At 41.9% G+C, this 27,853-nt stretch overlaps 1 protein-coding gene across 4 annotated transcripts in view; it reads right to left on the bottom strand.

The window, feature by feature from the left end:
* The window catches only part of epha5 (EPH receptor A5), a 66,755-nt gene that overhangs the window by 22,122 nt on the left and 16,780 nt on the right, over window positions 1–27,853 (bottom strand). For all 4 annotated transcript variants that reach the window (XR_015110433.1, XM_086187791.1, XM_086187794.1 and 1 more), the window contains exons 4-9: window positions 14,456–14,611; window positions 14,035–14,373; window positions 4,117–4,241; window positions 2,285–2,374; window positions 1,250–1,319; window positions 917–1,019 (exon numbers count right to left, since the gene is read on the bottom strand). Coding sequence is in view for 3 of the 4 variants with exons in the window: in XM_086187791.1 (XP_086043917.1) it covers window positions 917–1,019; window positions 1,250–1,319; window positions 2,285–2,374; window positions 4,117–4,241; window positions 14,035–14,373; window positions 14,456–14,611 (883 nt within the window). In the remaining variant the exon portion in view is untranslated. The remainder of the gene's footprint in view (window positions 1–916; window positions 1,020–1,249; window positions 1,320–2,284; window positions 2,375–4,116; window positions 4,242–14,034; window positions 14,374–14,455; window positions 14,612–27,853) is intronic.

The raw sequence follows: 27,853 nt of genomic DNA, 5'->3' as shown, positions 1-27,853 counted from the left end.
TATCTTTAATTAAACTGAATTATTTTTAGACCAGGGAACCGTATATGCTAGCTTATTTTCAGGTTTTATTCAGAGCTAATGTACTAGTGCTAATACTCTAGTTAGGACTACAACCTGCGATAACACACAACTTACTGGGGCAAAAAATATGATGATATACCTCACATACATTGAAGTAATCCAAAAAATATTAGAAGGGAGAAAGAAAATCACATAACTACAGTATTTCATGTTTTTTCTAGTGAGAACATGTATTATAAGCTTGATTTACTGTTTGTGTACATGTGCTTGTGTGCATTATTTGTTTTAATGAGTTATGCTATCACTGTGCCAGATAAAGTTAAGTGAAGCACACATAAGCCAGGAAGTATGCAAATAAAACGTTAATGTAGTGTAAAATGCTGCTGTGCAAAGCCACAAGGAGAATCTAACCGTGTTAAAACCTTTAGCCCTGAAAAACAAAAAACAAAAAAAACAAAAAAAAAACCCAAAAAGTCTGTTATGACGTTGTACCCTCCAGGACTGTACAGCTCTGAATTGCAAAATACAGTTCAACAGTATAGAAATAACTGGGTCACAAACTGAGCTTAAAATTATTTAATTTTTGCAACAAAAAAACCCCAAAACTCATGTTATCAACATGGCATGATTAATATTCTAGTGTTCCAGTTTACTGGTATTCCAAATTTTACATTAAAATCTTCCAATAATTATCCAATAATTATGAATTCTAGCTTTGTATCTAATTTAAATTAATATGGCTTCTATTCACTCCCAGCTTTTCGCAGCTTGGCCCTGCTTGATGTCACCCACCTTATTCTCACAAGAGAAAAATGTGTTGGCATACAGAGCGTACCCATCCTTACACCTGCATATACAGTTTCCATGCTTCTTCAGGTGTGTATTTATATCTTACCGTCCGCTGAGCAGAAACCCGGCCACTACTGCCAGTAGGACCAGAGCCAACGTGATGGCCACCGCTACGATGGAAGCCTGAGCACGCTCGCTGGTGGCTGTTACTGCCAAGAAAAGATATAAATACAGAACTAGATACACACATGTACTTCATCATAAACCTGCACACACACGCACGCACATACACACACACGCACACACCACAAACACACACACACACACTCGACGTGTGTTGTTGATGCAGGCTTCAAAAACAGGAAGGGGTGTAAGTTGAACATAAGCTCGAGCTCACTCGCTCTCGCACTCATTCGCCATCTTTCTCTGATGAACTCACAGTAGGGGCTGGTCTGGAATTCAAAACGCCGACTAAATGCACCATAACCTGCGGAGGTCCTGGCTCGCACCTGTAAAACAACATCAGATGCTGTCAATCACATCACACGAGAATCTTTGTGTAGCTCAGGGGACGTCTGAGGATTTTTGTGCAGAACTCTACCATGGATGGAAACATAGATGAAAAGTTGACAAGTCAAGCAAGCCTTGAGAAAACTGAAGCATCAAAACACTTTCTGATTACACATTTCTGATTTTTTTTAGCATAGTAGTTGTGGTAGGTCCCCAAAAAAACTGTATTTAGCCTTTCAAATACTCACGAATAGTTGTCTTGAGTTCACAATGAGGCCTTTCCCTCCTTTCTAACTTTTTTTGTGGCTCCAGAATGTTCAAAGAGTCAGCCATGTATATTTAGATTGACGCTAATGGCACAGACACAACCAACAGCAAAACCACCCAAAATATCAATCTGCAAACTCAAGCACATTGTCTTGTTTAATCCACACACATTCAAACTAAGCTCAAACAAACTCTAACCACAAATAAACTATAACCTTGCTGTTTGGTGCGACTGAGACTGAGCGCAGATGAGCAGGAGTGAGTAGGTCCACCTCGCCAGGACCAAGAAGGTATATGTTTTGGTTTTATAGCTCAAATCAAAGTGTCGGAGATAGTTTGTAAACAGGCGATTTTAGACAATTTTGCAGTCGTGGTGACTATAAGTTGCGATTAGCTTCACGCTGAAAATATCGTGGCTGGCTTCTTCCGCATTCTGCAGTCAGAAAAAGGTGATGCAGCGGTGACAAGAATGTCTTTGTGACCTCAATACACCTATTCATGAGTCCTTCAAAGGCTAAATGCACTCTTTTTGTGAAGTATGGCTTTGACTTTAATCCAGCTAAGTCTTTTCAGTGGCTCATTTGCCTCCTCTCAACTCAGGCTCAGTGCTTGGTTCTTTCACATATTTAAAGATTTTTTCTTTGTCATGCTCTCCTCATTATCATCCCTCAATGTCTTTATGACCCCACTGTTTGACCTGGAAAATGTAGACCGAAGACGGCTTTAGGCCTTCCACCACCATCTCCGTCTCCTTGGACTTTATTATGGTGTAACTGGAGTCCTGCTCCTGCAGTGAGACAGAGAGAGAGAATGAATATTCTAAATATTGCCTGCTAGCATTATTGATAGCATTATTGATGATTAGCTGATGCATGCTAATTCTGCAAAGGTTTGGCCTCCTGTACCTCCACAAGTCAACAGTTTACTGTGTTCAATTTGTATGTTGTCAAGCAAGCACCTCATATTCCTCACTCCACATCAATAATGAGCTAGCATGGTACTGGAAAGTTACGCTATCTACCCTTATCCTCAGACACAAGAAATGCTAACTATTTTAGCATGAGCCAATGGTCAAACCAAAGAAGAAATGAAGAAGAGCAGATGGTCAAGTGCCTGTTCCCTCAATGAAGTGCTGAGATTATTGGCAACCACTAGCACCAAAAACTGAGATAATGTAAATAAATGGAGGCGCATGAGGCTACCAAATGTTACACTCATTGTCATATGAATCTAAGTGTAACATAATTGTAGTTCTGTAGTACATTAATTGCATGTTTTTCAAAATACTGTGGCCTGAATTACTCTTGGCTGACATTATTTAATAGAACTTTTTCTTCATGGCACATCTTTGCCAGCACTGTAGCTAGCCAAAGCCTTTTAGCCAAGCGGTCTCACTTGATCAGCTCACTCCACTTTCTTAACTTTATAGCTTAAAAAGCTTTCTAATACTTTGTAATAGTTTGGCTATGCTAGCACAAGTGTGGCTACAGACCACAAAGGATAACGCATGCCATGAATCAGTTTAGCTAAACGCGTCATTGTCTCAGTGGAAAAATGTAATTTCTTGGTGAGAATTGGCAATCTTTATCATTTATCTCGTTTTTTAAAAAAATAAATGACTATTTCCACAATTTATTGCCCTCGTTGTGCTTCAAGCTACCTCTGCTGGAAAAAAAGATTTGTTAATTGACAGAGACTGTATCATACCAGTGAACGACGCAATATTCTCAGCATGTGGCGTTTTGATGTTAGCTGTTCAGATGCTTACAAATGATCCCTTTAAGCTACTGGTGTGTTTGGGAGTGTGTAAGTGCATGTGTGTGAGGATCAGCTTCCCTGTAACCTCAGCAGATTCAAACAGGGCTAAATGCCCATTCCATTAGCCAGAAGCCATTAGCAAACCACTGACCACAAACCCTGCTCTTCTCTCCCCGTATACCTTTATTCCGACCTTCCCAGAAAAGATGACATCGGAGGATGAAAGACAGCAAAGAGGAAGGACACAAGAACAATGATCTGAACAGGGGCATCAAATTGCCTTCCCTAAAAAGCTTTGTCACAGGAAAGAGTTGTGGAGAGGTAAAGATCTTCTCGGAAATGGCCATTTCAGTGGGGAGAAAAACAAAAAACTTCAAGGCAAATTGATGGTACAAAAGTTTCTGTGAAAGCAACACATCTCACTTTAGCATCAGCCTGAGGAGGAGCATAAATGCATAAATATCTAAGTTAGGTCCCGGGATTTGGGGCAGAGCTGAAGAGAAAAATGGTGATCTAAGATTACATTCATTTCAGTTCGGGAAATAAATGAAATAAGCAACAATGATTAGTTAGTTTGTATCAAATGTTATGTGATGTTGAATGTCTCTGCAGAGACAATTGTAACTTTGAATATGTTGAGTCAATATTTGCTGTAAAAAAAATACTTCTAAAACTGCTTGAAAAAACACCTTTATAACTGTCTCAGCAAGGTTTCAACAGTCAGTCACTGTACAAAGAGCACAAAAAGCACAACATATAATTTATTTTTACCTTTTCAAAATATTTGATCTCGTACTCCAGGATGATGCCGTTGGGGCGATCAGGCTCCGCCCATGAAAGACCGATGCTGCTCTTTCCGGCATGACCTTTTCTCACCACGCTCACTGGGGAGGGGGCTGCCCGTGCGCGCGCGCGCGCACACACACACACACACACACACACACACACACACACACACACACACACACACACACACACACACACACACACACAGAGTTGTAAGCACATGTGCTTAAAACTGTAAAAAATAAATGGTCCTGTAGCATCACGACTGAAATACAAATCAATGGAGGGGAAACGAAAGGAAAATGGTGGCAAAGTTGTTATGTCTTTAGGGAGAGACACTAATTTCATTCTTTGATGTTTACATCAAGATAATTGTGTTACGTGCTGTGATCGTTTTATGTTATGAAATATTACTTGAAACAGCAGATCAAATACAAAAAAAATAATCAAGACACAAAAGCAAAACTAAAACACAGCTCCGTGTTTGATCATTTAAAGATTAGTTTTACCATTTTATGTAAAATAACAGATAATTTATGCAATAACGTCCCTCCGTGTTTGCTGTCATTTTATTTCTTTCATGCTGGCTGTATTTTTTTGTCACATTCTCAACAGTTTCTGGAATATAAGCTTGTTATTTAGCGAAGTTGCTCAGTGTTTGTGTGGTTATTGTCATTCCATTGAGCTGGAACTGGGATTACTTCTAGTTTCCATTGGCAGACGTGCACCTGCGCCTAATTAAGCCCTTCCTTTATATCTTGCTATTCAGCTGATGTTGGCAGAGAAGTCAATGAAGTAAACTATGACTTGGACCATCTGGCCCAGTGTTTAGGAGCCTCGTTTGGAAGCCAAACAGCAAACGAAAAAAAAAGCTGAAAACGCAACTTACATCGATGGTGTTGGGCAGGAACACATAAAAGTGTATTTTCCCCAGACACAGTAGTTGTGGTGAATTATTTTAAGATTTCAGTAATGGTTTGGTTTTGTGGTTAGAAACGTTAACAAATCTCAAATCTAAATTATATTCAGTTAATGGCACTGTTCCGTGATAGTCAGATCTGAAACAGTGACTACCAGTGCACAATGCATCGCCTACAGAATAGAGCAGAATAGAACAGAATAGAGTAGAATAGAACAGAATAGAACAGAATAGAGTAGAATAGAACAGAATAGAGTAGAATAGAACAGAATAGAGTAGAATAGAACAGAATAGAACAGAATAGAGTAGAATAGAACAGAATAGAGTAGAATAGAACAGAATAGAGTAGAATAGAACAGAATAGAGTAGAATAGAACAGAATAGAACAGAATAGAGTAGAATAGAACAGAATAGAGCAGAATAGAACAGAATAGAGCAGAATAGAACAGAATAGAGTAGAATAGAACAGAATAGAGCAGAATAGAACAGAATAGAACAGAATAGAGTAGAATAGAACAGAATAGAACAGAATAGAGTAGAATAGAACAGAATAGAGTAGAATAGAACACAATAGAGCAGAATAGAACAGAATAGAACAGAATAGAGTAGAATAGAACAGAATAGAGTAGAATAGAACAGAATAGAGTAGAATAGAACAGAATAGAGCAGAATAGAACAGAATAGAGTAGAATAGAACAGAATAGAGCTTCATTGTCCATTGTGGAATGTACTTTGCAAGATCTCAAAGAAGTAATGAGGTATGTATTTGATTTTGGGGGGCAGTTCTGAAACCATGTACTCTATAGACAGTGTAGAAAAGCACTGGAAGGGTCATGGAGGAAGTTTTAACAAACTAACACTTCATGAGAAATCACAAGACATTTTCAACTTAGAATATTTCAATTCACAGCTCGTGAAGCCGGTCGTTGCAAAAAGCGTCTTCAGCAGCATCACACAAAATGGAGGTGGGTGGGTTCGGATGTTTCGACAGACTTCGGTCCCCACGTTCCTTCTGGGGTGGGACATTTATGCCTTAAATTTAGCTATTAAGAGAACAATACAGCCCTAATTATAAAGATGAAGTTCAGAGTAATATAACCCTTGGAGGTCTTTCTCAAGCCCCACAGCCTTGTTATACACACAAGAATCTGGAAAAACGAGAAATCTGTTGGTGTGGTGTTTTATCTTGACATACCTCCAAAACTTTTTATTATTAGAACAACATTATTTCAGCTATTCTTCACAGTTTTTCTTTACAAATCAAAAGTCTGGTATTTTATTCCGTAGTTTCTCAAATCAAGTGAGCTGAGTCGCGTGAGTTTTATTCGTCATTCTTTTGTAACCTGAACTGTTGGCCGATCTCTCTGAGGGACAGTTGGAGAGTCTCTGACACATAAAGAGGCTTTTAACCAGGCAAAATGCTCCCTCTGGCAACATCGTGATAGTGTGTGTGTGTGTGTGTGTGTGTGTGTGTGTGCGTGTGCGTGTGTATGTATGTGTGTGTGTGTGTGTGTGTGTGTGTGTGTGTGTGTGTCTTTGTTGCAAATGCTAAACAGTGCGTTTAGGTTTCAATGGCCTCAGCAGAACTCTGCAGGGAATAAATCATTGCTACAAACACAGTAACTGTATCCTGACGGACGCACACAAGTGTTATCTGCAACATCTTAAAAGCCTGAAACCAGAGACCGGATCACATACCACTTAAATGGTATAAAGGCTGCAATGCCATGATGAGAGGCCTTCCTACCCTGCAGTTCAACTGGAAACAATACACCGGCACTACTTCTAAGTTTAAACCGCAAAAATTACAGTACAGAAACACAAGCGTGTACAGACTAAAGTCAAAGTTATAAAATACTGTGTGGAATAAGATGGTAAAATGTTTTATTTTAAATTTTTTGCAACAGTATGTACTATGCAGTTTAAAAAAAAAAAAGCACATGTACACACTTATATATATATATATATCATATGCTTATTGTTACAATTTTCAATATCTTATGCCAAAATGACGATGAGGGTTACGGATATGATGTGTGTTTGTGTGTGAGCGGATAAATAAAGGCACATGTATGTTTGAAATCAAATGAACAGAGGTACAAAGAAAACAACGTCATGCCTCTACCTCTTTTTGCTGTGGTAACAAATAAAGAATCAAAACATTTTTAAAAAGGAAAAACAACAGCGATCACGCAACATAAATAGATAACATGAAAAGACAAACTCAGTAAGATCGCACTAATATTGGCATATTAGCAGTGATTAGAAACAAAAGGCTGCAGTGAGCAAATTTAAAACATACCACATCTGGAAAGCAGGAAGAAGAAGCCTAAGCTTTACCGAGTCTTTCTGAAATTAAAATACAAATTTCAAAAGGCTGCACGAACATTTTGAACTGATTCATATCGTAATTGTATTTTTCATGACTGTTTTAAAACATAAAGTGTCAGAAATCTTAGAGAAAAAAAAAAAACCCTAGGGAACTGGAAACGGTCAGAAATGTGGAGGTGTTTGTAATTGTGTTATTTTCAACGCATCTATCAACCACGCCAAGTTTCTATTTGAAGCGCGCTCGGGAATGACAAATGTTGATGACAGACTGATCTGATCACCAAATCATTTCATATAAAACCACCTGAAACAACATTTTACTCGTACGGATACACTGTTGTTGTTTTTTTGTACAGTAAAATCCCCTTTAGCAGCTAAAATACAGCAAATCTGAGAGCTCAGTTCCAAATACAGAGAAAGAGAAAAAGAGGTGATGGTAAAGAGAAGGAGGGGTGCCACAAGAGGGGGGGATGGAAGACGAGTGAGTGAGATGGTGAAAAAGTGTAGACAGAACCCCAGCAACACTTCCATTTTAGCAACAGAGGATCACACTTCCCGGTTTAAATACTTCCAGCGCTGATGAACACCAACAGGATGGCAAAGCCGGGCACACGTGAACATTATTACAGGTGTTTGTCAGTCAAGCTGCGTTCGTGTGCTGAGGAAGACTCAGGTGGACACGTTGAGCCCTGTGGTGTAACGACGCTGGCCTGAGATAAGAACAACATTATCACAGAGCAGAACATAAGTCTCTAGGACTCGCTATCTCACTGAGCCATCACCACGATCAATAAAGACCTGCCACTCTCTGGTTTATTATCCTTTAACTAGCCTCCGAGAATGACGGCAAGACAGATCGAGAGACAGAAGGAAAGAAGAAAAGGAGAGATAAGCCTTCGTGAAGGTTGTAAACTGCTCCCTCCTACGTGCAGTTCAATGACTCTCAGTGTTAACAGAACAATAATAATCGTGCCATCAGATGGAGGCTGGAGGTATTCATAAAGTTAGGAAGAATGCTAAATAGAATATGGACAACCAGGGCAGAGCACAAAAATGTCCTTTTCTATGTAAAACTATTGTTGTGGACACAGAAAATTCTTGGCTAAACAACAGCAGTGTTAATAAACCTTGTCCACTAACAGGAAACGTGACCCATGCCTGTTCACAAACCATATTTTGAAATGTAAGATTCAGCTTCTCGAGTGAGGGAACAATGGAGTGAGATGGACTGGAGAATGGGAGCAGTTTTGCATTCGCTCTACTGCACCGTTCAACAAAAAGACAGCTGAGACAGACTGCAAAGACGGCTCTGGATCTGCTGGTCAGTCTTTGTTCCTACTCTCAACTGTGGTCATGAAATACGTTTGACTGCAAAATCAAGAATACAAGTGGCCAAAGTGCGTTTCCTCAGGAGGGTGACTGTCGTCTTCCTTGGGTATTTAGTTGAGAAGCTCAGTCATGAACCTGCACCAATTTAACAAGACAAGGGAAGAGGAAGACTCAAACCGGAGTTTCCCAGAGCAAAGCTGGTTAAGGTTAAGAGAAGTTGGTGGTTTGGGTAATGTAGGTGAAAGGTGGTGGTACACATGGGACTTGAGCAGGATGCAGATGTTCATCACAGTCTCCTCAGACATTGTTTCAACACCAATAAATATGGTGTAACGTAGGCAGCACGGTGGTGCAGTGGTCAGCACTGTGACCTCACAGCAAGAAGGTTCCAGGTTTGAGTCCCGGCTCCAGCACAGGATCTTTCTGTGTGGAGTCTGCATGTTCTCCCTGTTCCTGTGTGGGTTCTCTCTGGTACTCCAGCTTCCTCCCACAGTCCAAAGACATCAAGAGAGGACGAGGCTGATTGATACTCTAAATTGACTGTAGGTGTGACTGTGAGTGTGAGTGGTTGTCTGTCTCTATGTGTTGGTCCTGTGATGGACTGGTGACCTGTCCAGGGTGAACCCTGCCTCTCACCTGAAGGCTGCTGGGATAGGCTCCACCCCCCTGCGACCCTTAACAGGATAAGAGGTCGAAAATAGATGGATGGATGGATGGTGTGATGCTGGTGAACCAGGGACATGGTGCAGAAACAACATACAGTTCTGAATGGAAGGCACCACGTTGAAAGTCAAGCTGAGTGTCAAACAGGAAATTTGAGTTCATGTACACAAATCAGTACTTTACAAATGTTTTTTTTTTTTTTTACAAACCGCATTGCTGGAACCCATCAACAGTCTTACTTCAGGGCTTCTGACTCATAATGCAGGGATGAATGAAGCTTGTTCCCAAGTCTTCACTCTCACATCCCCTCTGTTCATCTTCTTCAAACCTCCTATTCCTTTCATTTCAGTACAAACTCTCTAGAAACCTTTTGAGTCCACAGCGCCTACAGCCCCAGTCTGACACATGGCCAGAGCACTAGGCTGTGCACGACTTTCCAACACCCACAAAGGCGATGTGTCACGATTCATTTGATTGATCGCCAACGAGCACAATAATGGAAGTATTTGTTGTGAATTTCCAACTGTGAACAACATGAGCAACAACTGACCTGAAGTAAAAACATTACGGGCCACCAGAGAAACCTATTTAATACTCATATAATAATCAAAAGACTAAATGTGCTGTTATTATTAATCTTTAATGGCCAATTAGTTTTCAGCATGTCCTCCTTTTTAAGATTTTGGATTGATGATTGACAGGCTTTTCTTTGTACTTGTGTTGTTCAAATACCTAAACAGATGGATAGATGACTTGGCGGCTGAAAGAGCCGCCCTCTTTGGTGATTTATTTTCCTTTTTTAAATGAATTTCTATTTCTTAATAGCGCTTGCCGGCCATCCTATCAAAATTGTGATGGTGTAGAAAGGCAACATCAAAGCAGCGCAAAATACACGACTTGACTTTTATGTGTACCAGAAGTTAATGTCTTCCATTCGTCCCTGCTGTATTTCTTCCCTTTTATGTCCCTTTTCTTTTCCCCCTCTCACCTTTTCCCTCCTTATCGTAACCCCTCCATCATTTCTCCTCAACAGCTTGCCCCTTCCGCATCTTCCTCCGTCCCTCCTGCCTTTCACCCATACCAATCTCCTCTTCACAAGTACCAACACTTTATTATTCAGCAGCGTTTCACAGGGACACCGTGAAATCACCTATTTCACGGATCTCTTATCAAGTCTGACACTTCCTACACATCAAACAGCAGATCCTCCGACTCTTTCTCTCTCTCTGTTTCGGTTTCCCACCGTCCTTGTCTCCCTTCGGTTTCGTCTCAGTCTCTTGTTTTCGCCTTTTCGCTCGCACAATCAGAAGCGGGGTAAAACACAGAGTCACACATATGGACACACAGATGCTCCCAAGGCTGATCAAAGCCATCATTGGGTAATTACATCTGTGATACAGAGGCGAGGGAAGGATGTTCTCGTTTCGCTGCAGTTAGTCCGTAGAAATGGACTCAGGAGCATCAGTAATGGAACCGCCAGTATTACACAACCCCATAGAACCACAAGGAGGGGTTTGACCCTGCCACCTGCAACACTGCCAACAATTTAAAGATGGCATTCCTTTAAACAGATCAGTTGTTGATTTTCATCCATTTCTCTTGGATTCCAAGTATGATGTCCAAAAATAACCCATTTAGATCCAGTGGCTCTACAGTTTTTAACCGTAGCATTTCCTTCCGCAACAAACATTATATGATGCCACAGCAACATTTCCTAATAAAACAGCTGATCAGAAAAAGAAAAGGTTGTTTGACAGCAAAAGTAAAATTGCAAAAATCTTACAAACATGGGCTGCACGGTGGTGCAGTGGTCAGCACTGTGGCCTCACATCAAGAAGGTTCCAGGTTCAAGTCCCGGCTCCATCACAGGATCTTTCTGTGTGAGTCTCCATGTTCTCCCTGTTCCTGTGTGGGTTCTCTCTGGTACTCCAGCTTCCTCCCACAGTCCAAAGACATCAAGAGAGGACGAGGCTGATTGATACTCTAAATTGACCGTAGGTGTGACTGTGAGTGTGAATGGTTGTCTGTCTCTGTGTGTTGGTCCTGTGATGGACTGGTGACCTGTCCAGGGTGAACCCGCCTCCCACCTGAAGGCTGCTGGGATAGGCCCCACCCCCTGCAACCCGTAACAGGATAAGTGGAAGAAAACGGATGGATGGACGGATGTTACAAATGTTGCCTTCATTTAAATGATTATAGGGAGAGTTCAATTCTTGACCTAGATTGACCTCTAAAGGTCATGTTGTGGTGTGTTCCAGTGGTCCTGGACTGATTGTGTCCTCTTGAAGTCAGCAAGACTTGAAAATATAATTTTCATCAGTGTTTGCAAGGTTTCCTATGCAATATCTTTTTCCTCAAAGTAACTGAGGGTTTCACATAAATGTAGAGGGGTGAAAGGAGAGTCCCCTCAAAACACAAATACTCAAGTTAATTACAAACACCCCAACAATGGGACTCATACACAAACTTGTTTGCAGACAGGAAGCAATGCCTGATATCTATTTATAACTCCTTGCTCCTGGTATCTGTTGTGTACCACTTTCAATATTAACGTAGGTGATTGAAAGTAGAGTTGCAAAAAAGAAAAAAAAATCATGAAAGAGGCCCATTTTATTTAAGTCCAGTTCTTGAGTAAAATACTACCATCAGGTACAGATTTAGATGAACTGATAGTAATTAACACAGACTGGTACCCCACCTGACTGATGTGTTTGTAAATCCTCCTGTCAGTAACACTTAAACTAACCTGATTTGCTGCTACACACTAAATAGAATTCATCTTAAATGGCTGTACACATTTTGATACCTTCCAAGAAAAACTATATTCCCATGTTCAAGTTTACTCATTCTACCCTATCTGTACTTCATCCATGCCAAATAGCAACACACGTCATCTGTCTGTTACTCTGCCAACCATGTGTAATCTAGTGTAATCCCTAATCTCCACTTGGTCCAGTGACTGGCTAACTTTAATCCAGCGACAACTCCAATAAACTAGATGCAAGTTCCACAGTCTGGTGTAATCCACTCTGTCTGCCGACAGACGCCGTGACAACAGGGTAAGAAGGCTGTCAGTACTGGGCTGTAAAACAACTATCCACACACACAAACACACACACACACACACACACACACACACACACCCTTCCTATTACTACTATCATCCTCTCATCCATCAATAATGACGCTCCCTCGCTCATTGCAGAGGAGCGTATTCATTTCATATTTTCTCATTTCATCAATCCATGTGCTACCAATTTCATTACACGCAAATAAAATAAACTACAAATGCCCATACCTCCCATAAACATAAAAATAAGTTCCCAAATCAGATATGAATTTTAATCTCTATTTAAAGGGAATGCAACAAAGCTTCCCATATTTACAGCTGTGGGGGAGGAGTTGGAGGTCTTTTATCGTCCAATATTAGTGATGTCTTTTATGTTTGGCCATGGTACTGTTTAATTGTTGCCTTGTTCAAGCACGCACAATAATTCCTTTGAGCAGATTGTCCATGCTGCTCTAGCATCAGCTGGCATCAGATAATTAATTACTGCCAGCAACTAAAGAAGAAAACAAAATGCAGATTTTTTTTGTTTGGTCAATACATTATGAAAGTCATATTTCCCCATTTTAAAATGAACATGTAATTTTGCATTATTTCAGCTTGATGAGAGATATTCAGTTCAGCTCAGAGCTTTCTTTCCCTCAAGGGGGATATTTGCAGTGCCATATGAAGACACAATAAGACCAAGGGCACAGGACATCATAGCAGTGCAATCTCTCAAAAAATCAGGAACTATAAATATTGTTAAAAGTCAACTTTGAAAGATTATTGGATGTAAAAGAAAAGGGACAAAGGTCATTTTTTTAAAAACCTAGTGCTACATTGACTACACTCAGTGCCCACTCTTTCAGAAGCCATGGTTGTTAATCCCTTGCAGTGTTTGTTGTATTAGGGGCAGGACCTAGCTAGCATGGCAGCCTCTGTCTTTGATCTCTGACCTGAGCGCTTTGATCCCCACATACAGACAACAACAAAGCTATACAGAATATTTTCTGTCATCTCACACTGTCCACCCAAGACCCTTGGACCCTAGACCCTCAAACTTGGCCTTGTACTTGCTGAAGGGGCCAGCAATGCACACGTCAAGTCTGATGTTGATCGGATGAACGGTTGTTAAGCATAAAGCCAAAGCAGACATATGGATTTCTTGCATTGATAGTAAAATGCATAATCATCAGTCGAGATGCTGAATAACACCTGCATCCACATTAACACTCATAAATCAAGAGCTTCCACTGATCCATGAACATCGTCATGTTGACATGCACGAATTGAGAGGCCCAATCTGCTTTTTCAATGCAGGTACAGAAACGATCTCCATTGTGCAAAGTTCCCTCGTTTACAGCAGCAATGGTGCACTCGTGAATATTAATACTGCAACAGATTTGTTGGACAAATACTGAGATAATGTGATCATCTGGTGTCTTTGAAATTCACACGAGAATACCAATGTGCGTGTTGCGTCTGTCGCAGTTTCAATGAGAAAAAAAAGTCATGACAGAGAGGATGACAAAATTCAGAACGAGCCCTCGTGGCGAGGTTGTGATTGATTAGAGTGTGAATCAGCTGTTGTGACAGCTCTGATGCAACATACCTGCCTGATTGGTTGTCACATTAAGCGACACATACTGCTTGGTGTGGTCTTTAGCCAGGTCCGACACCCCGTTGACGGCCTCCAGCAGGAAGCTGTAATTGGTGTGTGACTGCAGGTCGGCCACCATCACCGAGGTGTTTGACAGGCCAACTTGACGCGGCAGAAAACGGACATTGGTGCCACACTCCTCCAAGCCCCTTCCATCTGGCAAGACTTGCCTGCACAGGATGTTGTAACGTACATCCTTCCTGCCACCTGTCTCCATGGGAACAGACCACTCTAGGAAGACGCTGGTCTCATTGACATTGGAGATGGCGTTACGTGGAGCTGACGGCGGTCCTGAAGAAAGATGAGCAATATCTTTATGTTTCGATTGTACACAAATTGAGCATGTAGGATTATTAAAGTGAAATATGCTCACGTGTGCAGGCCATATTAGGGGGATCTGACTCAATCTTATAGTATCCTTCCTCGCAGCTGCACGCGGTGGCCCCCGTCTGCCTGGCCACGCTGTGAGGCGGACATTTACTGCAGGCCAATGACTCCAGCAGCGAGCGGTAAAACCCCACTCTGCAGACTGAAAATAGGAAGGGGTGGGGGTGGAGGGGGGTTGCCGTGGGGTGTTTGAGGTTGGATAAAGGAGAGATGAGATGATTGGAATGGACATACAGATAGGAAAGGGGATCATGGGGAGGGAGGTTAAAAAAATGGGAGAGAGAGAGAAAACAGGAGAGAGCGGTTAGTGCCTTTGACAAAAAAAGAGAAAGGAGGCCAGCATCACAGTGGCAATCCCAGCTTCCCTGGGTGGTTGTGTTGATTTGAGGCTCCTCATCAGAGATGCAGTGCTAACACAGAGAAAAAGCATTTGTCACATTTGTAAGTTTCCTTTTAAGTTGGATTTCTTTCGATATCCCTCGAGGGCTCACTTCTTTTATTCGTGTTCCTGTTTTATCTTTGGTTTATCTCAAGCAAAATGAAGCCTACTGCCTCCTTTAATGGTGGTTTCCTTCTGTCCTTCCTAAACTGTACACAAGGACGAGCTACAAAGAGGTCTTTGAGCCACCCGCGTCTGGCAAAATCTCTATTTTTTAATTAATACGTTTGTCATAAACAACCAATCGAATGTCATTCAAGTGTATTAGTTGTGCCTGAGTGAAAGGTGATCAATCACAGCACTAAACTGTGGGATGTCGAGCAGACAGACATTTATTTCTAATCAACAGTCACCAGGCCGCTACACATGATTACATCATTTAGGAACAGCACAATTTGAAACCACTGTTCACCGTGTTCTTTGTCAGCTACCAACCATGGAAGGAGAAGGAGGAGGAGGAAGACTTGTTTTTACTACGATGAAATAATAAGTGTTAGTTAAGGAGATGAACAGACATGTCTGCAATCTGAGCCTGAAACTGGGCAGACACTCGGACGTTCTGACCCGCGGAGAGTCGCTCCCTGGGTGTGTGACATTTGAGCCTTCATAGTGATGGAGAGGGAAGGGTGGAGGAGCGCAGGGAGCAAGAGGAGGTTTGACAGTCGGGCTGCAAGTCCTCATGAAAATATCTAGATGGGAATTCAGAATTTGAAGTGATGTTCAATTCTTACATTATTATTCTAATTTTCATTTTAAAAAAAGCCATTTAAATGATATTGCTTGAGTTTTGTATTCTATAACCAAACAAAGATGAGTCTTAAGTCTGGAGAAGATGATGTATGGACAGGAAATCTCTACAGCACCACAATATTTGATTTAAAACTTTTGTCTGATTCTGACTAATATCGTGCCTTCCTGCAATATTGGGAATTTGATTAAATTTTGATTAAAAGTACAGCTCTTGGAATTAATCACTGGCCATAGAGTGACCTACTGCTCCGAAGGTGAGTTCATATGTCATGAATATTTTGCTGTGGGGTGTGTGTGTCTGTGTGTGTGTGTGTGTGTGTGTGGGGGGGGGGGGGGGGTCCAGTGAAATGATCAGAGGAGGGGTAGAGGGGAGTAATGTGGGAGACGGGCAGCGGCGTTCAGGATCACACGGAGGAGGCGCATCATTCTATCAACCCCCATTAGATTTGTCCAGTTTCAGCTTGATTGGTCTGGTTTTTGGGCTAATTTATGCACACATCTGCATTGATTTTGTTTCTGGTTGGACTGAATTTGGGTGACCAACAATCAATACTGTGCCTGAATGCATCCTGCCAGGCTGAAGCTGCCTTCTCAACGTACTCTTTCAGTCCTCAATGCAGTGATTGAGCATGAAGAATCTGCAGCTTACTGTACAACATCCTTCCCCCCCGCCCCAACACACACACACACACACACACACACACACACACACACACACACACACACACACAGATGAGCAGGACAGAAACAGACATAATCCCTCTTGCTCCCACACATCCAGACAGCTGATCTAAGAGGGGCAGGTAGACTGGAGGGTGACACACTCAGAATGTTAACAGGCGAAGATACATCAACAACCTCTGTCGCTATGGCGGCACCCTCCAGCTAACAAGCAGCTGACTTATCGCTGCAGATTTTCTTCCAGATGTTGCTGCTAAACCCAGACACACAGAAATGTATTTTACAAGAACAGTTGCACAGATTAATATGTCAATTAATGACACGTTTCTGTTTATGGCGGTTAAGATGGGAGCTGCTGCGTTGGTGTCTGGAGCTCAGCCAGACCTCAACTGTCATTAAGAGCTAAATAATTAAACTTCAGGCAAGAAGACAAAAGGATGAGGAAGAAAATAGAGGGAGGAGAGGAAGTTTATGAGGAGAGACAGGGAGGAGCATGAGGACGAGACAAAGGAGGAGAGGAGGGGGAAGATTTGTTTGTGTTTCAGGCGTTAGACAGCGGTGGTGGTGATTCACCTTGATGGAACCTTGGTCAGTTGTCACGGAACGTTAGGTCTGAAAAATTCTCCCTCTGCCCTCACTGTCACACCTCTGCTTCACAGGCGCGCACACACACGCGCACACACACACACACACACACACACACACACACACACACACACACACACACACACGGAGGTTTAATAAAATCTGCCTGGCGAGTAGGATGCCACTACCCTAGTTATGAACTGAGGCTCAAGACTTTGCTGTTGAGGCATTTCAACAGCTGGCCTACTTTTGAGTGAGCAGACACTAAAACATCTGATGACATAATTTTTGCTTAACGGAGCACAGACGTTAACGGAAGCCCGCAGGCGGGAGGGTGTCCTTTTTTTGGGCGGCGGGGGGGGGGGGGGGGGGGGTTGCATTTTATTTTGTTAAATTGGATATATTTTAGTGTAACAATCATCGTGTGTAAGGCAGGTGGTGCTGCATTCAGGGCAGTAGGAGAACACAGCTGATCCTTTGTCTAGTTCACACACACACAGACACACACCCACACACACTCTTATGGTTGCATATACTGTAGATTCATGGCTATCGCCTGGTGTCTCCTTGACTTCATCCTCCAAACCCTCATGGTCAAATCAATAAAAAATGGGGTGGCAGCTCATCACACACACACACACACACACACACACACCCACACACACCCACAATAATAGTTCTATTCACTTCAATATGATGTCCATTATTTTTTTATGCATTTTTTTTGCTCTTTATTCCGGAATATTGTATATGTCATCATCAGTCTCATGTCTCATTTGAATATCCTTCAGGATTGAAACTTCATTCTTTGAACCTGTATCCTTCCATTATTATGCTGTAATACTATGATATTAGCGTCACAAGGTTAGAGTTAGGGTTTAATTGGTACCATGAAGATGCTTCAATCGTTGGTATCAATCTTATGACAACATAACCACGATCTTTTCTGTCTGCACGGTATTTTTGTTTATTTTTGGAACCTTCCGACATATGAAGATCATCTGTCGTTCATGTCTGCTGATGATTATTTCACATACAATGGAAACTTCTATAAATTTCTTTAGTTTTTTACTGTAAACAACTTCGAGGGCACGATAGGAAACATTTATGCTAACAGTCAGAACGTTATGCTACAGTATGGACTCGACTGTGGGCTCCTCCCTTGTTACGGTTTCAACTTTAAAAATGATTCATCAAAAAATTGTGTTGAATGTGACACAAAATGATTCCAAATTATGATCCATGCGGTCTGATAACGTTTGAAATTTCCGTAAGATCAAATTACTTTTCTGCACTAGCGGATGGCTAACGGGAGGTAGCAGTCTCCTCCTGACATTTACCTGGTGGCACTGATCTTAAATATGATTTAAATATGATTCATTATACAATATAAGAATTCTAAAAACTACATCTGTTTCCTAAAAGTTGATGTTGGAGCCCAAACAGACATTTGCTGATTATTCTGTGTTAAAAACTAGATGACATGTTTGATTACGATAAAATAAACCCTGGGAAATTATTTCCCCAGGAAGTGGAAGATGATGATGAAAATTATCATAATGTTTGCAATTAAAATGTGCAAATGGAAGAGAAAATAATGAATTGCATGCCACATGATGAAGATGATTCCTGCAGGATAATATTTATTATTATTAATTGTCGTTCATTTCCATTCATGCTAAATTAATTAGCCATGCTCTGACAATGTGTGGAAATGAACCACATGCATGACTCGTCACACATGACATGACAACATATGTGCACATGATTCCGGAGTAACATCACGCAGCATTTCTGATAATTCCTTCTTGAGGTTTTACCACATACTTGCAGAAAATGGGGTCGTTGAGGTCAGTGTGGTAAGCTGTAGGCTGACACTTGAATAAACAGATTAAGAGAGAGTAAATAAGAAGATCGAGTGGAATTGCAGTGCAGCTGAAGGGCGACCGTGGTGCGTCTGTCAGGACAAGAGTGAAAAGACGTGCAAAGCTGACTAAATGTCATTTAAATGGCAGCTGGAATCCTGTAAAGCGTGATTACTGGTGTCCCTGGACAGACTTGATCGCAGCCACATGAAGGTTTTTACTCCAAAATCAACCGCTGGATAGAAACTACAGGCATTTTACAGAAATGTGGCTTTTTTTATTATATATTGTGTTTTTCTGATGCATTTCAAGAGCGTACAGTATTTACCGTTTCTCAACCAATTATGACCTAAAAACAACTACAAAACCCAATTTTCACATTGTAAATAACCTCTAAATATCCCCTAAAATTTCACATCTCCCCCGTGTTAACAGATAGAAACATGAAATAAAACAAATAAAACAAATCTTACATCTTTGACTCCCATGTAAAATAACTTGTCTTTGACCAACTGCTGATTAAATATATTTTTTAAAATCCGTAAAGCACATCCCGACTGAAAGGGAGCTCAAAGCATTGCTCCCTCTTTTCTCCAGTAAAATAAAAAAGAAGAAGAAGAAAACAAATCGTACTTGTTGACAAAGCCAAAACTTAAATTTAAACCGTATTTAAACCAACAACATCATTGTCTCTCAAACCAAGTCCAGACTCTTTGATATGTTCTTATTTCATCCATTCATATTGTTATTGTTTGTGCTCGCCAGTTGCAAGGACAGGTGGGCTATTAGATCTGGATTGGCCGCTTTAATTGTTAACTCAAGGGACACACCCACTCATACACACTTCCTGTGGTGAGATTAGTTATGGTCATGGCTGGCCGACTGAAATGGCTCATTCCTCATTCTGAATGCATCCTGTATAGATGGTGGCATTGCAGAGTGTGTGTGTGTGTGTGTGTGTGTGTGTGTGTGTGTTTTGCCCTTGGCCAAGCTGTCTTTTTGATGCCACGCAGCTCTTAATGCACAGCACAAAGGGTAATAGGTAATTAATATGCAATACACGCTAATGTGCTTTCATGCATGTTCGTTTGTGTGTGTGTGTGTGTGCGCGCGCGCGCGTGCGTGTGTGTATAATACATAATTAATATGCATCACACACTGTCATCCCAGGCAATTAAGGATCCTAGTGACGTCTGCTGATGCTTCCTAACGAGTGTCCTCTTTACTTGGGAACATGTCACTGCAAACATGTTGATTTATATGACTGCCGGTCTTATGGGGGGATTAGAGACATTAAGGAATTGTGTGCGTGTGTGCGTGCGTGTGTGTGTGTGTGTGTGTGTCTTTGAGTTAGGGGAATGTGGAGGGAATACGTAAAATGAAAGTAAGCTCACTTACATTTAAAATGAATTAATACAGCGGGATCGGATTTGAATATATTCTAGAAATCATATAATAAAAATAGCTTTAACATCAATTTCCTAATCTATAATCAATAACTGGAATGTAGGACGTGTGTGCATCCCCATCTTTTTTGTTGCATTTCTACAACAGAGGCAGCCAAATCGACACAAAAGTAAACCCTGACACAAAAACAGTGAGTTTGAATGTCACCACAGAGCCTGTGTTACTAACAGATATGATTGTGAACTAATAAACCACACCAGGAAACCGTAAATATCCTCTTCCTCTATTTGTCCTGCCACCAGCAACTGGCTTAAAGAACATAAACACATCATGCACGTTCATATTTCTGCGCGCGCATGTGAGCGTGTGTGTGAGTGGGGTGTCATGTGTGTATCAGTCAGTGCGTACATTCCCCCGCATGTATGTGAATTTATGTGCCTGCTTTTGTTTGTGTACGACTGTTTGTGAATACCAACAATGGCGGATGATAATGCCATAATAATATACACTCAAGTCAATGGGGGTTTCCTGAGTCCAGTGGATGACCAAGGAGGTCATTGTTGGACAGGCATTTATTCTCACAAGCGGAGAGCAAGAGGTCGAGCGGGTTACCGGAGCCGAACATCTAGAGACGGAAGTTTTCAGAATACAAGAAATATATGCTGATCAGATCAGTTGAGACTTCATGTTATATTTCTGTTTCAGCATTTAGCTGACACTTGTGATGGACCCACAATTACAAATTGCAACCGCAAGAAACTAGGTGTGTAAAGGTCACGACCTCATTGACGTGGCACCACCCCGGAGAAATTGGAGCACTGTGAAAGGTTGAGGGGTGTCCCCTGAAACGCACTGATGGTGCAGAAAAATGATTGTGAATGTTGTCATTTGATCTGCATCCAGATCATTTTGTCTTTTTGCACGTGTGTGTGTGTGTGTGTGTGTGTGTGTGTGTGTGTGTGTGTGTGTGTGTGTGTGTGTGTGTGTGTGCCTGTGGGCACGCCTGCTGGAGGCAGACTGATTTATTTGATTAAACTCCAAGGAAAAGTTGTGCTTGATATGTTTTTTTCATTGAGATGTAAATGTGAGCCATTTACATTTATTCTGTGTTCCAGTTGTTTTGCTCCTGTTTCCATCCGCGCAGACACATTTACATCATCTACAACATCTGTACACCAGAGTCCCTGAAGCAGTGATGTTACAGCAGGAGTTAGACAGAATGCACCTGTGGTGAAGGGCGGGGATACTGACCTGTAATATTATTAGTTACAGTAGTAATGAAGTACTCTGCTGATGATCCCAAATAGAGATATTCTGTTGCTTGAACTGCAAAGAATATGTCAAAAGTAAACCTCTCTGGAGCATTGAAGTACTTCATACTCATATCTGTCCATGAAATGCTGCTCTTTCGTGTAAAAGTACAAGGTGAAATGATAATTACTTTTATTTCAGTCAGGAGCGTTAACACAATGTCGCAATTAACAAAATACTGAGGCTGAGAGTAGTTAAGCTACGAGCTGCTGCCTTTGCAAACCCTAAAATGAGTTTGACTTGTGTAACACTTTGGGAACACGACAGTTTCAGAGGTTTTCCCTGGATTTTCACCTCCAGAGATTTGTTTTGTCTCCATTTTGTAATTTGTCCCCTTGGCAGCGTACAGTACCCGCTTTAGACTCTTCACCGTCACCTCCTCAGACTCCAACAGCGGGGGCACGCGTGTCAACAATATGCAGCAGCAGTAAACGGTGAACGGCTGACCTAAATGCATCATCTGTAACTAGCAGCCTAACCAGTCGTGCACGCCACCGCTGACTGGGCCACTGGAGACATGCAGGCTTTCATGGAAAGAGGCCGGCTCTGCTGACTGAGGCATGTTATCAATATTTCACCAACGTGCAGGCATGTGTGTAAATGTGTGTGTACTTCTGTCCTCGTGAGAAGCAATTTGAGATTTGGAGCTCAAGCTATTGTTGGTGACATTTTTGCAAGTTCCTTAAAAAAAGGGGGGGGGGGGGTTTAGGATTAATGTTAGTGTTAATGGAACATTTGAGGTTAGGCATCTTTAGCTTGATAATGGAGGGTAGCTTTGAAATGCACCGTCGATTAGAGTCTTCACAAGTGCAGAAAAATAACATGTGAATATGTGTGCATGTTAACGGGGGGAGGCGGTAAAGGGGAGGAAGCACTTCTGGGGAAGTCAGTTTACCCAACAAGCACTCAGGAAGCACTTTAGTTGTCATGACAGCATTGCCACATTGAGATGATGGGGTGATGGAGAGGGGGTGGGGAGGAAAATGGAAGAGGAAAAGAGAGAGAGAGAGAGGGATGGGGGGATGCAGGGATGAGAACATGTGGTGAAAGAAGCCAGTCACGGTCCCGATTGAGGTGGATCTGAAAAGATGAATGGTGCCTCTTTTGGCAATAAATCCAGTCAATTCATATTTCAGGAGATGATGGAAACACAGCAGCTTCCTGCCTCTTGCAGATATCTGCGCAATCATTCACCACGCTGCTGTGTTTCTTAACATTCCGGGTTGATAAGACTCAAAAATGTTTGATTTGATCATAAAATAAAAACGATTTGAGAAAATAAAAGGAACGTTTAATGAGGGAGTGAATCTTGGGGATGTGAGGATTTGAGGGAGTTCTGATCAAAATGTAACGAGTTCAAGTTCCTGCTGCACGCTTGAATCTTCTGCAATGGTAAATACCAGCTAGCACGGCGCTAATACTGATTCACTAACATTGATTTTATTCTGCAGCAGGCTCACATCAGCTATGCTGCGCTTCGCAAGGCCACGGCCGACCAGGAACGAGTCAATAAAAAAAGAATTTGTTGCCCATTGAATCATATTTCCGTGTCTTTTTTCCCGGAGTCTGCATAATCAATCGAAATGGAGCTCGAACATGATTTGGGGTTTCCACAAATAAACACAACCGCCTGCAAAGCTGGAGTTCATAATGCGCTCTAAACTCATAACGGGATATCAAATCAAAACAGACACCAGAGGGCAGTAGAGAGCTCTTCTGTCTAAAAATGTCCATGAAGTTGTTTCTCTAAACCAGATTACAAGAGCAATAGTGTGTTCAGGCCAACCGCGTTTGACGGGAATAGATAACACAAAGTTCAAAGTCAATGCAAAGACCTGACGAGTCCCATACGATGCTACTCGCGTGTCCAAAAACTGACTTGGAAATATCCAACTTTTGAGGAAGAATCTGTGCAACGCTTCAACTCCAAAGCCTGCCAGACTTGAAGAGCCTCCCAATGTAAGTGAGTCATCGGTGTCTTTGCAGTAAATTTCTTCAAAAAAGTCGGAAAAGGTTCACCGTGAACTGAAAATCTTCATCGTTAAAAAAAACGAGACGCAGGACGTCTCAAGTTTAGAGAAACAACTGAACTGGCAGCAAATTTTAAAATGATTTGAGGACCAAGGCGATCATCAGCAGGGCGATCATCAGCAGGGTGATCATCAGCAGGGCGATCGCTGACCTGCCAGCTGGCGAATGGTGAAGCATGTTAGCTTTGGTCAGCTCTTATGTACGGCCCCTCATCAATAATAGCGCACGATGGCAAATCCAAGGCTTTAACTGGATAAAACAACCACAGCTTTGCAGTTTAAACAGACTTTTTTAGTTAAGTAGTCGTAGTACAACAGCAGCAGTGCTCCTCTCCTCTCAAAAGAAAACAGTCAGACACAGTCACAAATGGTCAAATGCGCCTTTCCTTGTTACTTGGTAAAAATGCCAGTCCCTCGGAACACGTCATCCACTTTTGGAAGTATTTCAGATTGACATGCGATAAAGTAAAACATGAACTAATCATACACCAACAGTCTGTTAGACTTGCATGTGCTGTAAACTAAAGACACGACTAACCTGTTCACCAACCTGAATAAAACGCCTCAAACTGCAGTTCCGTACATACATGAAAGCCGAGACCAGGAATCTGAACCCAGCAGCAGCTCAAACCTCTGCAAGTGTGACAGATACTTGGCTGAACAGAAAACTGAGAATAAATATCAGATTCACTGATTCATTAATCTGCTGCATGAAGGAACAAATGAAGCCACCCGCAGCACGGCGGTGTTAGTCCATGTGGCTCGTCATGTTGCCGCAGCAGCTGCTGCTTGTGTGTATCTCTTTGTTATGCAAGTGACTGGAATAGCCTTGTCACCACACCATCAACCACAAACCCCACACTCCACGTGTGAGCCACCCGCTCGCTATCCTATAATTCCCCTGAGAGAGAGAGAGAGAGAGAGAGAGAGAGAGAGAGAGAGAGAGAGAGAGAGAGAGAGAGAGCAGGCAGAAGGCTTCCTCACATTACTACGCCAGTGAGACTGTTTCTGATGGCGATGCCGCCAATGTGAGCAGATCGAGTTTGACATATGCTGCAGTGACGTGTGACAGGCAGGCAAACACAGAGGAACATCAGGGCAAACTTGGCACTGAAGTATCACCAAGGGACATCCAGTTGTAACCACGACACACCCAGACGGGAATTCTGGGCGCTTCTATCATCAGTGAGTGTTCCTGTATCAACCCAGGAGTTTCTTTTAATTGATGAACGGTCGTCCTCGTTTTCATTTGTATTCCTTATCCGCTGTCATCCTCTCCTCTGCTTCCTCTCATCCTCCCCCTGCACCGCTGCCCATCTTTTACCTCACAGCCTTTTTTTCCCCCCTTTTGTCAAGAGAATTCCAGGCAGCCTGAATCTGACGATCACAAAGCTGTCAATTGCAGGATTCAGCTTTTATTCCCAACTTGGCATTCAGCTCTTATCCCATCATTCCCACATTCTAGTCGGCCCTTATTCCATGTTTCCGACATGTGATTTATTCCCTTTCCCATCTGATTAACATCTCTCCAACTGAAGAACTCTTAAGTGCATCATTACAATATCTCAGTTCTCTCTTTTTATCCATCCAACAATCCAATTTCTTTCAGCATCTACGTAGCGATTTCGACATTTACTTAAACTTCACATATTTAATTTCAAGTCAATAATGAGCTGTGTTATCCCTGGATAAAAGCACATTACAGGATAGTGGAATGTCGTCTTTTAAATTACCTGCCAGCACCACAGAAACAAAGCCTAGAAAGGGAATTTGGATCCTTCATGGCAGAGAGATGAAGTTCCTGGTTATACAACTCTGGGTGGCAGTTGATGTTGCCGTTTTTTTCTAAACTCTATTTTAACATGGGCAGCAGCCTTTTAAAAATAACATTCACTGTTAGGAAATTGTATTTCATGACACAGTTAAGGTGTAGAAGGCTTCAGGCATGAGAGAAAACCCTGGTTCAAATTAAGTCAGGATCACGGTTTGAGATTAAGTTAAGTTAAGGGACAAAAACTTGGTTACGTTTAAGGGTTAATAGGCCTCGTTGTCTTACGCACTCATTTGTTCATACACACTTACAGCGCTGCTTTGTCAACCCCCATTTTAGTCTTTCAGACAGGAAGCAGAACTACTTGTGCCTGGCATCTACTTAACCTCATGTAACTGTCAATCACTCAGGCCCGCAGAGGTTTTAATATCAGAGATGCACAAGGGGTTAAAACAGCCACAGAGTGTCGTGATAGTCGAAGCCGAGGGTTAAAAAACAGTCTCGTGTGTAAGAGGAAATTTGTGTACAAGCACTTCTCATGAGTGAGGCCCGAGATTCGTTTTTAATGTTAAACTGGCGTGTTTTAAATGCCTGAAACTATTAACACGATTAAAGCCATTAGGGTCACTCCATAACTGCTCTTTTACCCCCTCAAATTAAACTCAAGCATCATATTTTATTCTACCATTACTCTCACATCTTTCTAAAATTCACAGCCAAAGTCACATCTGCGAGGCTGAACTCAATCTACAAGTTCTACCCCCCCGCTCCTCCATCCTCCTCCCTCCTCATCCATCTGCCCACTTCTACACTCACTTATCCTCCTCTGTCGCCATCACCCCTGAAACAACACTCATCCATCTCTCTGTCTCTCTACCCTCACACCCCGCAGTGCCAGATCTTCAATTCATCTTCTGCTCTCCTTTGGTTTTTACCATCGCTTCTCCTCTACTCCTCCCATTCATGCACCCCCCCCCACACACACACACACAGACACACACACACACTCCTCTTCTCTCTCTCTCTCTCTCTCTGCAGTCTTCCTGAGTGACAGTGCTGCAGGCCATCACCAATTATCCCTGCGGAAGTTGTGCCAACATCTATACATCTCTCACACATCTACATACAGTATATTCAGCTGTCATCTGACACAATGCCATCTCTGGTGTGACAAGCAAGAATCAAAAACACCCTTTATATGTAAATATATTTACTTCCTGTGCGCACATGTCAACATCAGGATGATGGAATTACATGGAAATATAGAAAGTGACCATTTTGATCATGTTTAATATGTTTCTGTACAGGAAAATGACAATGAGAGTAATTCATATGGTTTGTGTGTGTGTGTGTGTGTGTGTGTGTGTGTGTGTGTGTGTGTGTGTGTGTGTGTGTGTGTGTGCCGGGGGGGGGGGGGGGTGAAAGGAGAAGGACAGATCTTTAAAGAGCCCAAAGGGAGAGTGACGTGAGATACTGGGGAGATAACAACGCTAATGTAGCTATAAAGAAAAAATGGAAACAGTGAGGAGGTGGGGGTGGGGATGGTTGGGTGAATATTGAGAAAGAATGAATGACAGACAGTCAGAGATTAAGTGAAAGAAAAGCAAATGAAAAAAGGAAAGCTAGACGAAAGAGGGAGGGAAGAACCTGCAGCTGAGACAATGAGGCAGACGCAGAGATGGAAGAAGATACCTTGATAGAAAGAGAGGAAGAAAAAAGACAAAGAGCTGCATTCCGAGTTCTGTCCTACATTTACAAAGGCTGGCGTTAAATCACGCTCGACTAGGCAGCATCCATGCAGCCGATACAGTCAGTCTCTCCCATGGTGCTTCACTCTGACCTGCAACCCACTGATTCACTCAGTAGGACATGTATGCTAACAGCAAGTGCTGAAAAGGATGAACGCACAATATGTGGTTAGAATCGTTACGGCATCTTTTTATAAACAGCTCAATCATACAGATTTGGAGCACAACAGACAAAAAGCAGAGAATATTAAACTTTACACTGTGCAGGTTAGTAAACTTTACATAAAAAAGCCACATCTGAAAGACAACCAGAAAACCTTCCAAAATAGAAGACGCTGAATGCATGATGATAAAATCCAAAGGTTAAAAAAATAAGCCACTTAACTACAGCTGTAAAAGTACAAGAAAGACTGCTCACTAATGCAGTAAACACACGGCACCGGAGCTAAGAGGGAACCTCCAAAGACTGTCACTTAGCCTCATTTGCAAATCTTGTAGCTTCATTAATTGGCAGAAGAGTTACGGTTATGTTTGTTTGCTTTATTTCACTGTAGATATGCACAGAGATAAATAAAATCTTGAGCTGTGAGATGTTTTAATTCCAAAACCATGAGCAAAAATTTGCATATCACACAACTTCATCTTCCTGTACTGCAAAACACTGTGAAACTCATTAAAATGAAAATGAGCTACATGTTCTCAAACTTAGTGCAGCTGCAACAGAACAGTCAGTGAAAGGTGTCTCGTAAGCTTTTTGCAGGACTTGGTGGCACGGTCGGAATTTACGACTGTGTCAT

The sequence above is a fragment of the Aulostomus chinensis genome, chromosome 19, assembly GCF_037954235.1.
Source record: "Aulostomus chinensis isolate RoL2024-O1b breed Wild chromosome 19, RoL_Achi_v1.0, whole genome shotgun sequence".
In the NCBI taxonomy this organism is placed as follows: Eukaryota; Metazoa; Chordata; class Actinopteri; order Syngnathiformes; family Aulostomidae; genus Aulostomus; species Aulostomus chinensis.
The sequence above is the reverse complement of the archived record's forward strand: the minus strand, read 5'-3'. Positions and strand labels throughout refer to the sequence as shown.